We start from the raw sequence: 15,892 nt of genomic DNA on the forward strand, positions 1-15,892 counted from the left end.
CAAGAAGTCCAGTTTGATTTACAGGGACAATGTGAACTAGGAGCGCATTCCTTCATGCAGTCCACTTAAATTGTACATGGAAGTCCTGCACATCTACAACTGAAAAAAAATTGTGCAACTAGCACAGTAAGCGACTGATTAAAAAAAAATTGTGCTGAGGCAGTGGACCTGGGGCAGCATCGGGTGGCATTCTGGGTTGTGCTGCCATTGTTGATAAGGCCTGCTGCTGCATCTATTTTAAATCAAACAAAAATGCACACAAGGAAACTGTATTTCTTGAAGTTGGATGTAGTGTGGCCGTAAGGTTTCTAGGGAATGACTGTTAATCCAATTTACAATCCTGTGTGTGTTCCTTTAGAGTCTTCCACATTCAGAACAAAGTGCTAGCAAACGTGTTTTGAAGTTCATTTGGATAAGGGATTGAAAGGAAGAGCACAGTTGAATGTACTGCTCCGAGCATAGGGTGCAGGAGACCAGAAGATATGAAAACTGGAATGGAAAAAGGAAGCAAAGGAGGTAGCAGAGATCTGATCTTTTGTGTAGCTCCTGTGAGGTTGCCCTAGGGCTGCTTCATGCATGCCCAGGTTCACTACATTTTAGATCAGAGGTTCTTCACTGGTTGTGTCTCATAAACCCCCAGGAGAAATTTCAAACTGGTTACCCACCCACTCTCCATGTTATCTTTCTTTTATTTCAATTATTATTTTTGGCTTGATTTGCTGCTTTCTTGAAAAGACATTGAACATATATGGTAAAAAAGTGGAACTTCATACAGAACTTTAAAAAAACATGAAATTTCAATCAGAAAAAATATTGTTTATATCATAAAATTTGAAGACATCAAAAAAACTGCAGAGAAAAATCAATGAGAAGACAGCTGCTATTTTCCCCTCAATCAGAAGGTTAAAACATGGAGCAGTTTTTGATAAATTGAGATGTATGTTATGCCTTGCATCTGACTGATTCCGAACCTTTGTCTGGAGGCCAAGCAATACTGAAAATTTAGATTCATATATTTATGCATTTATTTAAAAATTTATATCCTGCTCACCTTTACAAAAATTTATATCCTTTTTAGCTCACCTTTCACATGCCGAAGCAAATGCACAAAGTTATCCATAGTTGCCAACTGTTTAGCAAGTTAGTAGTTGTAAATACTGGTAAAAAGTCAAAAAACAATATACTATATATTATGTTTATGTTTATACTATATATTATATTACATGATATATATTACATATATATCAATATAAAAATATAGTATGCGCCTTTGGCCCATCAGAAGTCAGGACCGAATTCAGTGTTTTTAACTTTTACAGTGTTTTAAGTTACCCAACTTTTAGACTCTGGATTTCAGAAGGCACATGAGTAACTGTGGTGGTAGCGGGGACTGAAAAATGCCAAGGGGGGTGGGTGGGCGGGAAGTGGGTCTGGTGCCAAAGGCCTTTAGCAGCAGCCTCCCTGCTGCTATCCCTTTTCTTTCTTCTGACATATGCTAACGAAATTGAGGAGACCCATTGTGGATTGGGAGGCTGCTAAAGCCCCCTGATCACTGCAACTGCACCAGTAAGGGGGGGGGGGAGGAGGATTGGATCGACCTCAGAGTGTGTGGGTGAATGGAGGTTCCATGTGTGTTAAACAGGGCTGCTATCCTATTTAGCAAAATATAGCAAGTGGGAAGACTAGCCTGCAGTTCTTCAGAGCACTCAGCATTCCATCCACACACACAGTTTGTCTCATGGGATCACTTACAGAGAAATTCTTATTGCGTTTCCGAGTGCCGGGGAATTGGAAACTTGCAAAAGTCTGAGCCTGAACATACTCTGTAAGTGCTTTACAGTTCTTGCTTTAGAACAGCTTCCTGTTGGAACTTGATGAAATACTTTACAGAAGAGACAAGCTCTTCCCCCATGCTGCGTTTTGGCTTCTGCTTTCGTGAGACTCTCTCTCAGGGTCAGTGCTTCTGACTCAAAGATGTTGGAAACCCTTTGCCATTTCTCTGTGTGTTTTTCTCAGGGTCATACCCACATCTGTTTTACCCGCTGCTTTTTTGTTCTGGATCTTATTGTACAACCAAACAATTACAACAGCACAAAGGAACATACTACTGGGATCCAACCTTTTGAGTCACTGCTTAGAATCAAGCAGCTGATGATTTCAATTGATAATAGTCAACAAAGAGTACATAACTGAGATGAAGGGAAATTTAAAATGTTATTTGTCTCAGGAAAAATAAAAACAGCAATGGTTTTAGCATATTTCAGGAATGGACAGTGGCCTCTATAGAAAGTATATGAGCATAATCTGACTGGTTCTCTTCCATGTAGGAAGCTTTGAGGCATAGTCCACTTATCTCACTGTTCCCTTTGTCCACACTTCTCCTCTGGCTGCTATAGCACTCAAGTTTTGATAGGGTCTCTTCCTAGCATATTTTATAGGAAAAGGGAATATATTTTTCACATTTTTATATTGCCCTTCCTCCAAGGAGCTCAGGGTGGTGTACATAGCTCCTCCACTCTTCTTGTCCTCACAACAACCCTATGAGGTAGGTGAGGCTGAGAGTGACTGGCTCAAGGTCATCCACGAAGCTTTTTGGCCAAGCGGGGATCTAAGTCCAACTCCCAAACCACTGCACCATCCTGTCTAATAGCACTTCAAATTCTGTTGCAGGATGTTCTGAGGCTCAGGGAGGCTGGCCCTCAGAACACTTCTAAGCCCTTTGGGAGGCCTTAGGAGGTCACTTCTGGTTTTGAGAGGAAAACCAGAACTTTTAGGTCCCCATAATAACTGGGCTTCAGAAGGCGTTATATGGGGCTAAAACATAATTTCTGATTTCCTCCCCGGGCCTCAGAACATCTTTGATGCAATTGGAATGCATCTCCTGTTGCCTCTGGAGGATTACAGCGCCCCCACGATCCGTGAATTTCATTATCCAAAACTGGGGGAAAGCCAAACAGGATATCTCAGAAGCTAAGCAGGGTCAGGTCTGGTTAGTACTTGGATGGGAGACCACTTGGGAATACCAGGTGCTGTAGGCTTATACCATAGTCTTTTGAGACTGAAGGTTGCCAACCAGGGGGTGCTGGAATGGAACCAGGATGACCTGTATTTATTTGGAAGCCAAGACAAAATTGCTACTGCAACTGATCTAGTTCAGATACAACGCTCAATCACAGTTACCTGTGGGCTCATATGCTTCTCCTCACTTTTTTTGTGTGCATGAGAAAAGCACTATGAAAACATCTGCTTGGCTTGTTCTATATCTAGTTTGTTAATGAATCAGGGTAGCAAACCACAGTTTGACCCTGATTTGTTTTCATAAACTAAGTTTGCAACGGTTCACAATTGTACAGGTCCTCGGGGAACACAATGCTGTGCATTTGTTACTTCCCCCTTTCTGGGTTGTTAGAGATGAGGGAAGGGAGAGAGAGGCATAAACCTGTGGCTCTCCAGAGCTTTTCCGCAGAACTGCATCAGAACCAGATGACTGCACTGTCTTCAGTGAATTCATCGTGCATTGTCTGCTTAATTATAGCCCAAACACTCCCTCCATCTCATCCTTTAGACCAGGACAGTGTAAGGAGTCCTGTCAAGGATTCATATATTCTGTAAATAAATATATTAGGTTACCCATATGTGTGAGGAGCCTGAATTCAGTAGTCGCATGATGCTGTTTGTGTAAAAATTGAATGCTTGTGGGGTTCCATGTGATCGTTGTCACATCGGAACCGGATTGCTGGTGTCACAGTGTTAGCATGCTAAGATGGTGTATGTGTAGGACATGGTCTCCTGAAGTGCTAACATTACACGCCTACATACCAATAATCTGGTTCAAATGTGATGCTGTACATGAGAAAACTTCCATAAGTGTGTGTGTGTGTGTGTGTGTGTGTCTGTGTGTGTGTGTTAAATCCTGTCGCAGCACCTTTAAAGTGGACCCTTCATTCCTCCTTCAGCAAGGGGAAGTAATACTTCCAAGGAGACAGGACACAGTCTATTACACTAAAAGATATGTGCCTTTTTACCAATTGGGTGCTGATATACATGACTACAAGAGATTGCTTTCTGCTGCCAGCAAAAACCACCTCCTTTACTATTGGACAGGAACACAGGAAAGCAGCCTGAGACCTGCCCTGTTTCATCACCCATTGCTTTTCAGGCTTCTGCCATGCCAGTCTAGCGTGGACTTCAGTCAAAGGGAAGGGAGCCCCGTCCAACGAAAAGCTGTAACCGTTATGGTAATTTAGGAGTGAACTACAGTTAATTGTAATTTTCTACTTAGTTAAATATTGGCTTGGTGTCAGAATAGATGGTGTTGAAAGACAAACTGGCAGTTAAAACCAAAGAACAGAGTCCATTAGCTTTCCAAATCTGGAAGAATGATTTAGTAGAAGGTATGGCAATGGTTTCAGTTCACCCATTTTCTAGTAGAGGCTCTTCTTATCTGTAAAATGTGGGGGGGGGGGCACCAGTTGGAATGCCTCTGAATATACTGGTGCTATTATCATAAAGGCTGATTAGTATCTCTTGGTTTGTTTTTATTTTGACCACATCAAGCATGATATATTTCATATCCATTATTAGATACTGATAGATATTAACTACTATTGCATGCTAGCTATCAAATTATGGCATTTGCAAAATAGCATTAGAATGAGAATAATATGAAACACTGTGAAATCCTGTACCCAGAATCAAATATATTGCCCATTATCAATCACTGAAAGGAACATTGGCTTTAAAATACAGATATTTAATATGTGTTTATTATGTTTATATCCTGCTTTTCAGCCAAGTTTGGCTCCTGAAATAGCTTGCAATTAAAGTGCATACAGAGGTTAGAATAGGGCTACTTGAGGGTAGAGTCTTCTGGTCCTTGACAATTCATGACTTAGCCCCCAGCGTCCAGGAGTAGGAGAAGGAGCACTGGAGGCAAATAGGTGGACAGAGATGGGCACCCCTCACCAATGTGCTGCCTGAGGCAATTGCTTCAGTTGGCTTTGTGGATGGGCCAGCACTGTGAGTAAGCGTTTGACAGATGGAAAAGCCTAGGCCTACCAGCTCCTAAAAAGGCCATCAACTTCTTTTTCCACCACTAAATATTGAAAACAATAGTAATTTTTTGAACATATAAGAATGGGTTCCCTTACAGACCCAGATAAAACCTGCTTACTTGGCCAATGGGCCCATACCATCCTGAGAGGATTCAAACACCGGATGCCAGCCTGGCATCTCCATGTTTTGCAGGCAACAACCTGAGAAGTACTTCACTCTTGCAAGGCTGCAGCTGGTTTGCAATTGCCACACATCTTCTCCTTTTCTCAGATTGCACAACATGGCTTTGTTGGGGGTGGGCATGAAATATGGTTCTTGGAAGTAGCCAGATGCCTGGATGGGTAGTCAGTAAGCACTACTGACTCCAGGTCCTGGAAGGCCCTTGGTTGACACACCTATACTATCGGCCCTCTCTTTTGGTGGGGCCACCTCCCCCTTGCTGCCGACTGCTGCTGCTATTGTCAGGTTACATGCCTGGGAGAGAACTGGTAAGTGAGTGGCAGCAACTGTCTCACTGCCATTGTCCACTCACTCACCCCTTCAAGGCCAGTGGGAAAGGGTGGAATGGGTGGGAATACAGATAGTAATGATGAGGAAGAGGAGCAACAGGAGCAGCAGTAAGTGGGATCTTGGAGTTGGGCTCTCTGCAGAGTGTGGTCCTTGGCATTTGCTTAGGCAGACTGATCCTTGACACTGGCCCTGTAAGTTCAGAAAGGTAAGAAAACTGGGATGGGCACAGAGGCATCTAGAACAGTGTTCCTCAAACTGTGGGTTGGGACCCACTAGGTGGGTCGTGAGTCAATTTCAGGTGGGTCCCCATTCATTTCAATATTTTATTTTTAATATATTAGACTTAATGCTACAAGTATGTTACTGCATTTTGGGAAGTGTTACAGACGTACTTTTAACCAGCTACTATGTATATTATTTTAAAAATGATAGTAAATTGGACTTACTCCTGGGTTTGCAGCCTAGGATTGTTGAAAATGGTCCTGCTTGATGATGTTACTTCCGGTCATGACATCACTTCCGGTGGGTCCTGACAGATTCTCATTATAAAAAGTGGGTCCTGATGCTAGTGTGAGAACCACTGCTCTAGAAGAAGAGAGGATGTCATTAGCTGCTACAGCTGAGAGTGTGTTGAACAGAGTGCTGAAGAGACTGCTCAACAACCATGCTGTCCCCTGTTCAAATCTCATTTTTTTGTCATGAACCTACTGGGTGGCCTTCGTGGATTTTGTTTTGTTTTCACGGACTCGGCCTAGCTCCCTCAGTGGCAAAACGATTACAATAATAAAGGGATGATGTGTTGTGGTCTACCTTACAGGGTCGTTGTAAGCTTTGTTGAGATTGTGCTTGTAAAGTGCTTTTAATATTCTCGAGCACTATGCGAATGTCAGTTAATATTGTTAACAACATGGGATCCACCAAACTGTTTCAGAACTACAGAATTCATAAACTTTTGATTAGATTTCTATCTATGACATACATTCAGGCCAGTCCTATCCCCTGCCATGCTGTACCATGCAGGTGTGCCATTGAAGCATGTGCTACATGCTCTGGTAGGGGACCGATGAGGAGGCCTGTGAGAGATAAAGGAAAATATTTATGCCAGCTGTATAGCTGGCACAAGCCTGAGGAGAGTCGGGGGCAAGACTGGCTGAAAAATGGGGATAGGATCTGGCGCACACAACTGCTGCCAGATCTACCCCGAATAAGCCCCCAGTTTATTGCCCTGTTACTCCCCTCCCTGCCGATGACATGCCTCTGCCTCTAACTTACTGGTGCTGATAGAGGCTTTGGAAATCACTGTCAGTTTGTGGCAGCAGCCCAGGAGCATGCAACATTGGCCTCTCTTTCTCGTCACTGGAAAGTGCCCTGTACTGCTGGAATGCAAGCGACCATAGGATTAGGCCCTAAGTATATTAAGAATGTCCTTTAAAAATTGAATGTCCCTTCTCTTTGGGATGCAGTAGTGCTAGAGAACCTGCACAGGCTTAATACCATGATATATTCTTGTTTTGCAAGTTTGTGTAGAACACCTGTATACCTTTGTATATTACCCATGTATGATATATACCTTTCCATTTCCATAGGTGCCTTCTTTATCCCCTACCTCATCTTCCTCTTCACCTGTGGAATCCCAATGTTTTTCCTGGAGACAGCACTTGGGCAGTATACCAGTCAGGGAGGTGTGACTGCCTGGCGGAGACTGTGCCCTCTCTTTGAAGGTGAGTTGGGGTGTGATGGGACCAGTTGTGACCCCCATCATTGGCTGTCTTGTCAGAAAGCCATCTTATCAGAGCAGCCATCACAACAAAGGAATTCAGTGTTCTTCATCAGGGAGAACAAACATTACAGCAAAAACTGAATCTAGGATCTGTGAAATAATGGACAAGGCCTCCATGATATGGGGAAATGGTTTTAGTAATAAAGACTGAGATTCCAAAGCCATAACATGCAAAGGTCGTGCTAGGAACAGGCTCACAGAATAAGCCCACTGTGGCCCTGTATAGACCACATTGCTCAGCCTCAGCGTGTACGATGAATATACGTATGGTGAAAAAGCAGTGTTCCTGATTCTATGGAGCCTTCTGCTTGTCTTTGAATGCATGCATACTGGAGGTGAAGTCTGCTGCCTCTTACCATATTCATGTTCATGGTACATGTGGAAAATGAGTCCAAAGAGGGTGCTGAGTAAACAGATGGGGAAGGAAAGCCCATAATGGAGGTATCAAAGCCAAAAGCTCCTCCCTTGTTGATAAGAACAGAAGAACATAAGAAGAGTCCCGCTGGATCAGGTCAAAGGTTCATCTAGTCAAGATTCCTGTATCTCACAGTGGCCCACCAAGTGTTTTGGGGAGCACACAAGACACAACCTACGTCCTGGTGTTCTCCCCTGCAGCTGGCATTTTGAGGTAGCCTACTTCTAAAATCAGGAGCTTGCACATACCTATCATGACTTGTAACCTGTGATGGACTTTTCCTCCAAGAATTTGTCCAATCCCCTCTTAAAGGCATGCCACTTCACCTCACAAGGTCAGGGTATCCTAAGGAGGGTGTCCAAGGAAGATCATAACAGTGGACTAGCTGTATGGGAGGTGGACCCAACAGTGGACCCAAGCTACCCATCTTCCAAGACATTCAGGGCTTTACAGTTCAATGAAAGTTGAATTTTGTTTAGAAGCAAATAGGCAGCTAGTGATAGAGAGACAAAAGGTAGCCAATAATTAATTATTGGAATTCACTGTTGTAAGAAATGGTGATGGTAATTAGCCTGGATTTTTTTAAATTAGATCTATGGAGGACAGCTATCATTAGCTACTAGACATGATGACTACATGTTTCCTTCAGGTTCATAGGCAGTCTGTTTCTGAATACCAGTTGCTGGGAGCAGAAGAGGGCTGAAGATTGTTCATCCTGTTCTGGCAAACTAGACAAGCTACTTTAATGGGATGTGGGGGTGGATGCTCCAGAGATGGTGGAAAAAGTGACTCCTGATCTATCACACACCAGTGTTCCAGTCTCTGTACTGGCTCCCCATTGTTACCCATCATGTTTCAAGGTGCTGTTTTTCAGTAATGGACCTGCCCTTTGACATGCCTCAGGGCAAAAGTCCATGATAGTACCCCCTGGATTGCTCCGCTCCATATTCTTACTCAGCTCTACAGAGCCTCACACAGCGTTGGGAGCGATTCAGGAAGCATTCTGAGGCTTCCCCTTCCAGGAAACCAGAAGTACCGCTTAAAATTGCATCAGAAGCCTCAGAATGCTTCCTGCACAGTCCACAACGCTTGTGGACATAGCACTCAGCACATTTATCTCCCTGCCTTCTTCGTGGTCCACCACTGCTGTTTTTAACTTGGGAATCTGGGTAAAGTAATATACCACCTACTGACATTTGTTAAGCTAGTCATGATTTATCTTCAAAGAATTTTAAATTCATTATACAAATATACTTATGGGCATATTGTTTGCAAAGGCACACAGTGATTGTAATAATAGTACTGGCAAGGGGAAATGGACACACATTACTAGCTTTGCTTGTGTAAAATCTTTTTGGTACATAGAACACTAAATACAGATAGGAAAGGTGGCATATAAATATCTCAAATAAATACTTGATGGTCACAAGAAAAGTTTTGGCCATGATGAGACCCCCCAAGTTCCAACTTTTCCATAAACTGGGAAAGAAAAAAGTTATCCATTGCACTCAAATTGGTATTGGAACCGCCTTAAGAAACATTGCAGAAAGTCTATGAGTATAAAGATGGAACATGGCCTTTCCCAGCTGCTGAGCAAACATGGCTCACCTCTTGTCCAAAGTCCAAATTCATTTCTTTTCTGAAGTCCAGCTTTGTTAACATACTTGATGATAAGATAACCACACGCTGGCCATTTCTAGTCTTCCTTCCTCCCAAATCTTCAACCCTTGCTCCATGACTGCTTAATCTGCCTGACATGCTGAAGGGTCAGGACACTGATGGTGCTAGAAGTGGCTGCTGGAAGTCTCAGTTCAAGGTACAGGCCCCCAGCTTCTTACAGGATTTTAACTCATGTTTCCCCTGCAGAAATCTAGCACTGTAGCCACGACACCATGCTGGCTCTTCACTAACTGCAGTGAAGAAAACATATTCCTAGCTGGTATGTTAGTGAAAAGGAACTATTAAAGATCTTTCATGGAAGATGGGGAGAATCTTTTATAGGCTGAATAATACATTTTTCTGTCCTCTAGGGCATAAGGGCCATCCTAAGCCCCCTACCATGTTTTGTTTCCTTGCTTACACAAACAATAATTTTGGGTTGTATGACAAGCTACCACTTCTCTTTTAAGGGTTATTCACCCAGTTATGATTATGGAGAGAGGTCAAACCAAGTGGACTTTTTTTTTTTTCATGGATTCTGCCATGCTGATTTGTTCTTGCAAATGCTCCAATGAATGTTTCAGGTTAACCTTGATAGATAGAAGATACTGGAAGGAGGATTAGTTCCTGGGAACATCTTCAGTTATTATACCTGTGGGGGCAAAACCAATTCCTTCAGTATTCAGTCATCCTTGCAAATTAATCTGTGATACCACAGTTTACAGATATAATGATATGTAAGTTCATGTAGGATACCATACCTTTATCAAATTATTTGCTATAGGAAGGTTGACAGCAGAACACAGTGTCTCGAGTATAACTGCCCAGAGGCAATATATAAATAGACACTAAATCCACCACTATCCTGCCCCCTGAGATAAATGTACATACCATGCACCTGAATGCTCTGACTCCGTGATCAACACTGTTCCCCCTCCCCCCCCAATATATCATGAATTTGCTGGCATTTCATTGCCATGACTCTAAAAACTGAAACGTTCTCTATTAAAAAGTTGATATGTTGTATGTGGCTTGGGCACTTGTAAAACAGCCTTCCCTTGAAAAGTAGAGCCTGGATCGTAAACTGGTACACTGGCTACTGCAGTCACCCCATGGGCATCCAAACTGAGTCCCGTATAGAACAGAGTAACATCTGAAATTGAGTGAGTATCTGCATTCATGTTTGAATGTCAACAATTTCAGACAAATGTGGTGAACCTCTGAAAAGTTGGAGATTCACTGGTGAAAGTCACCTAAATGTGACTATCGGTGTTCACAGGTGCATGTCTAAAAAGTTGGGAAATGTATATTTTCAGATGTACACAAAATTAATCCAGATTGTCAGCATTCACATGTGAACATTAACATTCACCAGTTTTGTTTTGGGTTTTTTTAAAATTTCCTGTAAAATGAGCCACTGAGCCTCCTACATCACCACTCTACCTGACTTGGAGGCCTGCTGTCCTTAGTGCCCTTCTCCACTCCTCCTTCTTGTGGTATTAGTAGAAGTTGCAGATGCACCTCAGGTGGAACTATCGAGCTTTAAGCATGTGTGGTGCTAGTGTTCAGTAAATAACCAGCCAAATTTGTCTTCCATGGACAAGACTACGGTGTGTGGGGGAGAGGGGGACTTCTACACTGCTCCCCCACCTTGGTCCTGATCTAGATCAGGCTTGATGCAGCTGCTATTGGCTCTTGGAAAAAAACTGGCACCTACACCAAGGGAAGCACCCCTCCCCAAGGCAACTAGCTGCTGTGTGTGTGTGTGGGGGGGGGGGGGGAGATGCATACAGGATTGGCACCAAGGGGACAGAGGATTAAAATTTCGGTCCCTTCATCCTGATCCCAATGGGGGGGGGGGGTAATCCAGCTGTTGTTTTTGCAATGAAAAATGAGCCTGCTAGCCTCAGTCACCTGCTAAAACTATTTCTGCCCAACGTTGCATATATGCAACAGGGATCAACTGTGTACACCTGGGGGGAGAAATGGGTGAAAGGTAATGTTTGTGAAGTTTATGGCATGCTTCTATTTCAGTCTTTCATTTTTTAAATAGAAGCTGTGGTATTAGACCCCCCCCCCCCAACTTACTGCCAATATTCACCTTAGGAAAGAAGCTGCTCTTACGCAGGTAGCAGTGCTAATATTGAGAACATAATACGAATCCCAAAATGAAAAGAAATTTGAACTGTTAAGAAGGGATCTCTGGGTTGCATATTAGCAGAAAGGAAATGTTAGAGGTCTATAATGGCGGGTGGGGGAGAGGGTTGATTAGGCCAATTATAAGAAAAACTCTGCCAGAAGAAAAAGAAGCCCAGTGCAAACCAACATGGGGTGAATGCTAATGGCTGCTTTTTACTGTTAGTTGGATGCCACAAAATGGACTTTCAGGTTTAATTTTTATTAATTGAGTTTTTATGCTGGCTTTAAATCAAAGACTCGCTGTCCCTGATTAGAACGAGGGCTGCCAGAAGTTCAGAATTTGGAACTGTGGCATTCAAAAACAGGAAAATCTATTATGATTTATAGAAGTGAAAGGGAGAAAAGAAGGAGATTTATTATTATTATTTTTTCTATGGAATGGTAACGCATTAGAAAATTTGACACCTGCAAAACACCAACTGGCAGAGAAAAGTGTGAATGGGAAAGTGAAAATTAAGAAAGAAGGAAAATGGGGAAAAGATTTGGTGGCGAGAAGTATTGTACAGAGAAGAGCATATAGTACAGTAATTTTTTTTTTTGTGGACAACAGGAACGAGGAATAGAGAAACCTGGGACTGTGGGCAGAAAAAGTCATTCCAAATTTGGGTCCAGGCCAGAAGTGCAGTTATTCCACTAGAAAATAAATCCATGAGTCACTTCTGTGGGTTTCATGACCACAAGTTCACTGCAATTCAGGGCTTTCTTTAATGAAAAAGCTGCGCTAGTCCCACGTCCCACATTGCCAACAATCCTTCAGTAGACTTCCTGTGCCTGCATGTATTCCAACCGAAAGGGGTGGGCACTTCCCCCTTTTGAGACCAGTAAATGTCTTACTCTTATCAGTGAGCAACATCGAAAGGCACCTTCCCTATCAATGACCTGGGTTTATTAATTTTATTTTTAAAATGTACTCTGTGGTTTGTTCACTGTGGTTCCCTTCTCTTGCAGGAATTGGCTATGCTTCCCAGGTGATAGTTGTGCTCCTTAATTTCTATTACATTATAGTCCTGGCTTGGGCCTTGTTTTACCTCTTCAGCTCATTCACCATCGATCTTCCATGGGGCAGCTGTGACCATGAATGGAACACAGGTAGCTCAGAGTTTCTCTCTTGCCTTTCGGATACAAACAATCACCATGCTTTCAAGGGTAATGCTCTTCTTGAAAGGGAGCACTATCTTAATTAAGGAACATGCTCTTAGGGAATGTATTCTCCTGTACATTCTTTCTCCCTGCCCCAAAGAGAAGAAGCAGAAATACTGCTCACCATAATCTTCCCTTATGTAAAAAGTGAGATTGGTTGCACAGCAGGGTAGAGCAGTGGTGTCACTAGGATTTGCGTCACCCGGTGCAGGAGGCCTGTGCATCACCCCATGCAGTGGGCGGGCAATGCCCAAGGTGGGGGGGTGTGGTGATGTACCATCACCCCGCCCCCACTGGTTTTTTGGCTGTACCTTTTGTTAGAACACAGATATTTCAATGTGGTTTGCTTCATTGCATTCTGCATGAAATTACTCATTGATTGATATATAACATGATGGTCTTATTCCTCCTGATTTTAGTGATTTTGAAAACTTGTAGAGTCTCACACACACCCACCCTGTGTCAACTTACTAACACCTTATTGCAGCAGTTCTCAAATTTTTAGCACTGGGACCCACTTTTTAGAATGACAATCTGTCCAGGGCCCATTGGAAGTGATGTCATGGCCAGAAGTGACATCATCAAGCAAATTAAAATAAAAGAAATAATTAAATAAGGGGGAGCCAGTCCTGTTCCACCAAGTGAATCTACTCTGAAGTAAGTCCTATTGTGGTCAATGGGGCTTACTCTCAGGAAAGTGTGGGTAGGATTGCAGCCTGTGAGCCCAATCCTATGCATGTCTACTCTGAAGTAAGTCCCATAGTGGTCAAAGGAGCTTACTCTGTAGTCTGCCTGCAATAACAACCCCCGAAAAAGAATCAGGGAGATTTCCAGTCCTCCCCAGTGCCCAGTTTAAAGTTCTTCTATTTCAGGCATATCAAGATAAGGACCCACCTGGCTTTTCAAGTGCAAAATAGAAAACATTCCCCTTACCAGTTCAGGTCACTTTTTTGTCCTTTTTAGTGGGGTGGGGAGGCTGCCTTCTGGAGCATTTGTTGCACTCCAGCTCTATCGAATTGGGACTCTTCTGGTGGCCTCACATTCCCCTTTGCCTGGCCTGACCACCAACCAAGGCATGTCTGCCTACTCATGAGTAAACACAACCATGTGGCTGAGTTTGCTTTCCATAGGGCTCCATAGACTCACAGCTGGGAGGGAGGAACCCCCTTGGGAGTTTTTGGAGGCCTGCATTCATTGGATGAGGACCATTCTAACGTCCTTGGAGTCCTCTCAGCCTGTCCTTTTTGATGGACTAAGGCAAGTTCACCTACTTGTAACTAAGTCCTTTTTGATGGACTAAGGCAAGTTCACCTACAAGTAAACACGGCCACATGGCTTCGTTTTGGGTTCAATAGACGCAGCTGGGAGGGAGGCAGGGACATCCTTGGGTGCTTTTTTGGGGCTGCATTCACTGGATCAGGACCATTCTGGTGTCGTTGGATTCCTCTCAGCCTGCCCTTTCTGACGGACTATAGCAAGTATGCCTACTCATGAGTAAACGTGCGCTATGGCTCACTTTCAGTTTCCATAGGGCTCCATGCATTTTTTCCTTCTGGTATTTTGGCCATAACTTTTGAACGAAAGGAGCAATTTCAATTCTGTGTTTTGCACCGCACTGCGCTGGCCATTCCGCATCCAATGGTGTATGGCATGATGCGGTAGCTCCTAATGCTGCAGTTTTAGCATGTCACCCCCAGGGCACGTCACCCCCCAGCGTGTCAGCCAGTGCGCCCTGCACCCCCTGCACCCCACTAGTGATGCCACTGGGGTAGAGCCTTTTGGGTTGGGGGTACCCACAGCCCTTTCAGGTGCATACAGTACAAACTGGAACCCCACCTGATGCCATTTTGGTTCGGCTGCCTCTGCAGTATCAAAGAAACAAATAACCCTTTACCATTCTTCTCACACATGGCCATTAAACCCAGAATGTCCTTGAGAATAAAACTGGAATTTGCACACTTCCAGGTCTGACAACAGAGTGTGAGGAGCCTCGTAAGGAGGGGAATGAGCCAATTCTCACTCAAGGAAGCAGGAAGCAGATCATTGCAGCTTGAATCAGTGACTTGCATCGGCAGCAGATTGGAGAGAGATGGTGACAATGGCATACTTGGGGTGAAAAGTACCCCAAATTCACTGCCTTTTTGGACTCCTTGCAATCTTCCACTGTTGCAATCTGCACCAGTTGGCCTCATGGATGATCAGGCCCTGCACCCTTTTCATCTCCCTACCCATGGAGATTACATACCCACTTCCTTGTTCTTTTTGCACATCCTTCCTCCCACAATAGCGATCATGCACTCATCCTCTGAATTATTCCAACATTTGCTTACTATGTATATATTTTTTTAAAAACAAGCTGTTGTCCATTCTTGGTGAGATAGCATAAGATGTGGCGGGGAGGGGGGCTGCATCTGTGAGTGGATGGTGGCACAGTGTGCCTCCTAGGGCATTTGCAAACTTTGCCCCCCCAGGTACACCAGTGCTGTCTTGCCCTTTTCTATAACATGGGGACAGGGATAATGCTACAGGTTGCTAGTTCTAGTTTAGAACAGTCATCTGCAGCATTGCCACAATGGGAGAATCATTTGGAACCATTCTTCTACTTTGAGCTAGGCTGTCAACATGGGAAACCTTTTGAAGCCCACAAACCAGTAAGACAAAAATTGGAATTGTCATGGACTATATGCAACCCCACCCCACCCCTGCACATTAAAAAATTCAACTAAATTGGGTAGTCCATGGAGGGGGGGAGCACACAGTGAGACACTGGAAATGCCAGCTGCGGTTATGGATGGTCCATTCTCCACCCTCTCTAATGGTCCGTGGAAAGCATCTCCTGAGTAAGCAATCCCCATGAAGTACCAGAGAGGGCAGAGGACCACCCACAGCCAAATAATATTTCAGTGGTCTGTAGGGGAGCATTTGCTTGGCGAGGCACTGGAAGTGATAGAAGGTGATCATCTTTTTTTCCTGAGACCTTGCGGACCACTCTTCAGCAGAGGCCTTCCTGGGGGTCCCCGCGCCCAGGGCAACACCCCACACCCTGTTTTGCCCCCCTTCTCCGCCCCCACACCTGACCCGGAAGTAATTGCGGTGACGTCATCGTCACCGCAATTACTTCCGTGCAGCTGCCT

The 15,892-nt window shown here is 43.9% G+C and overlaps 1 protein-coding gene across 1 annotated transcript in view; it reads left to right on the top strand.

Moving 5' to 3' along the window:
* The window catches only part of LOC136656776 (sodium- and chloride-dependent GABA transporter 2-like), a 64,767-nt gene that overhangs the window by 5,573 nt on the left and 43,302 nt on the right, over window positions 1-15,892 (top strand). The window contains exons 2-3 of the mRNA XM_066633063.1: window positions 7,152-7,286; window positions 12,567-12,707. Coding sequence (XP_066489160.1) covers window positions 7,152-7,286; window positions 12,567-12,707 — 276 coding nt within the window. The remainder of the gene's footprint in view (window positions 1-7,151; window positions 7,287-12,566; window positions 12,708-15,892) is intronic.

The sequence above is a fragment of the Tiliqua scincoides genome, chromosome 7 (genome assembly GCF_035046505.1).
Source record: "Tiliqua scincoides isolate rTilSci1 chromosome 7, rTilSci1.hap2, whole genome shotgun sequence".
Taxonomy (NCBI): domain Eukaryota; kingdom Metazoa; phylum Chordata; class Lepidosauria; order Squamata; family Scincidae; genus Tiliqua; species Tiliqua scincoides.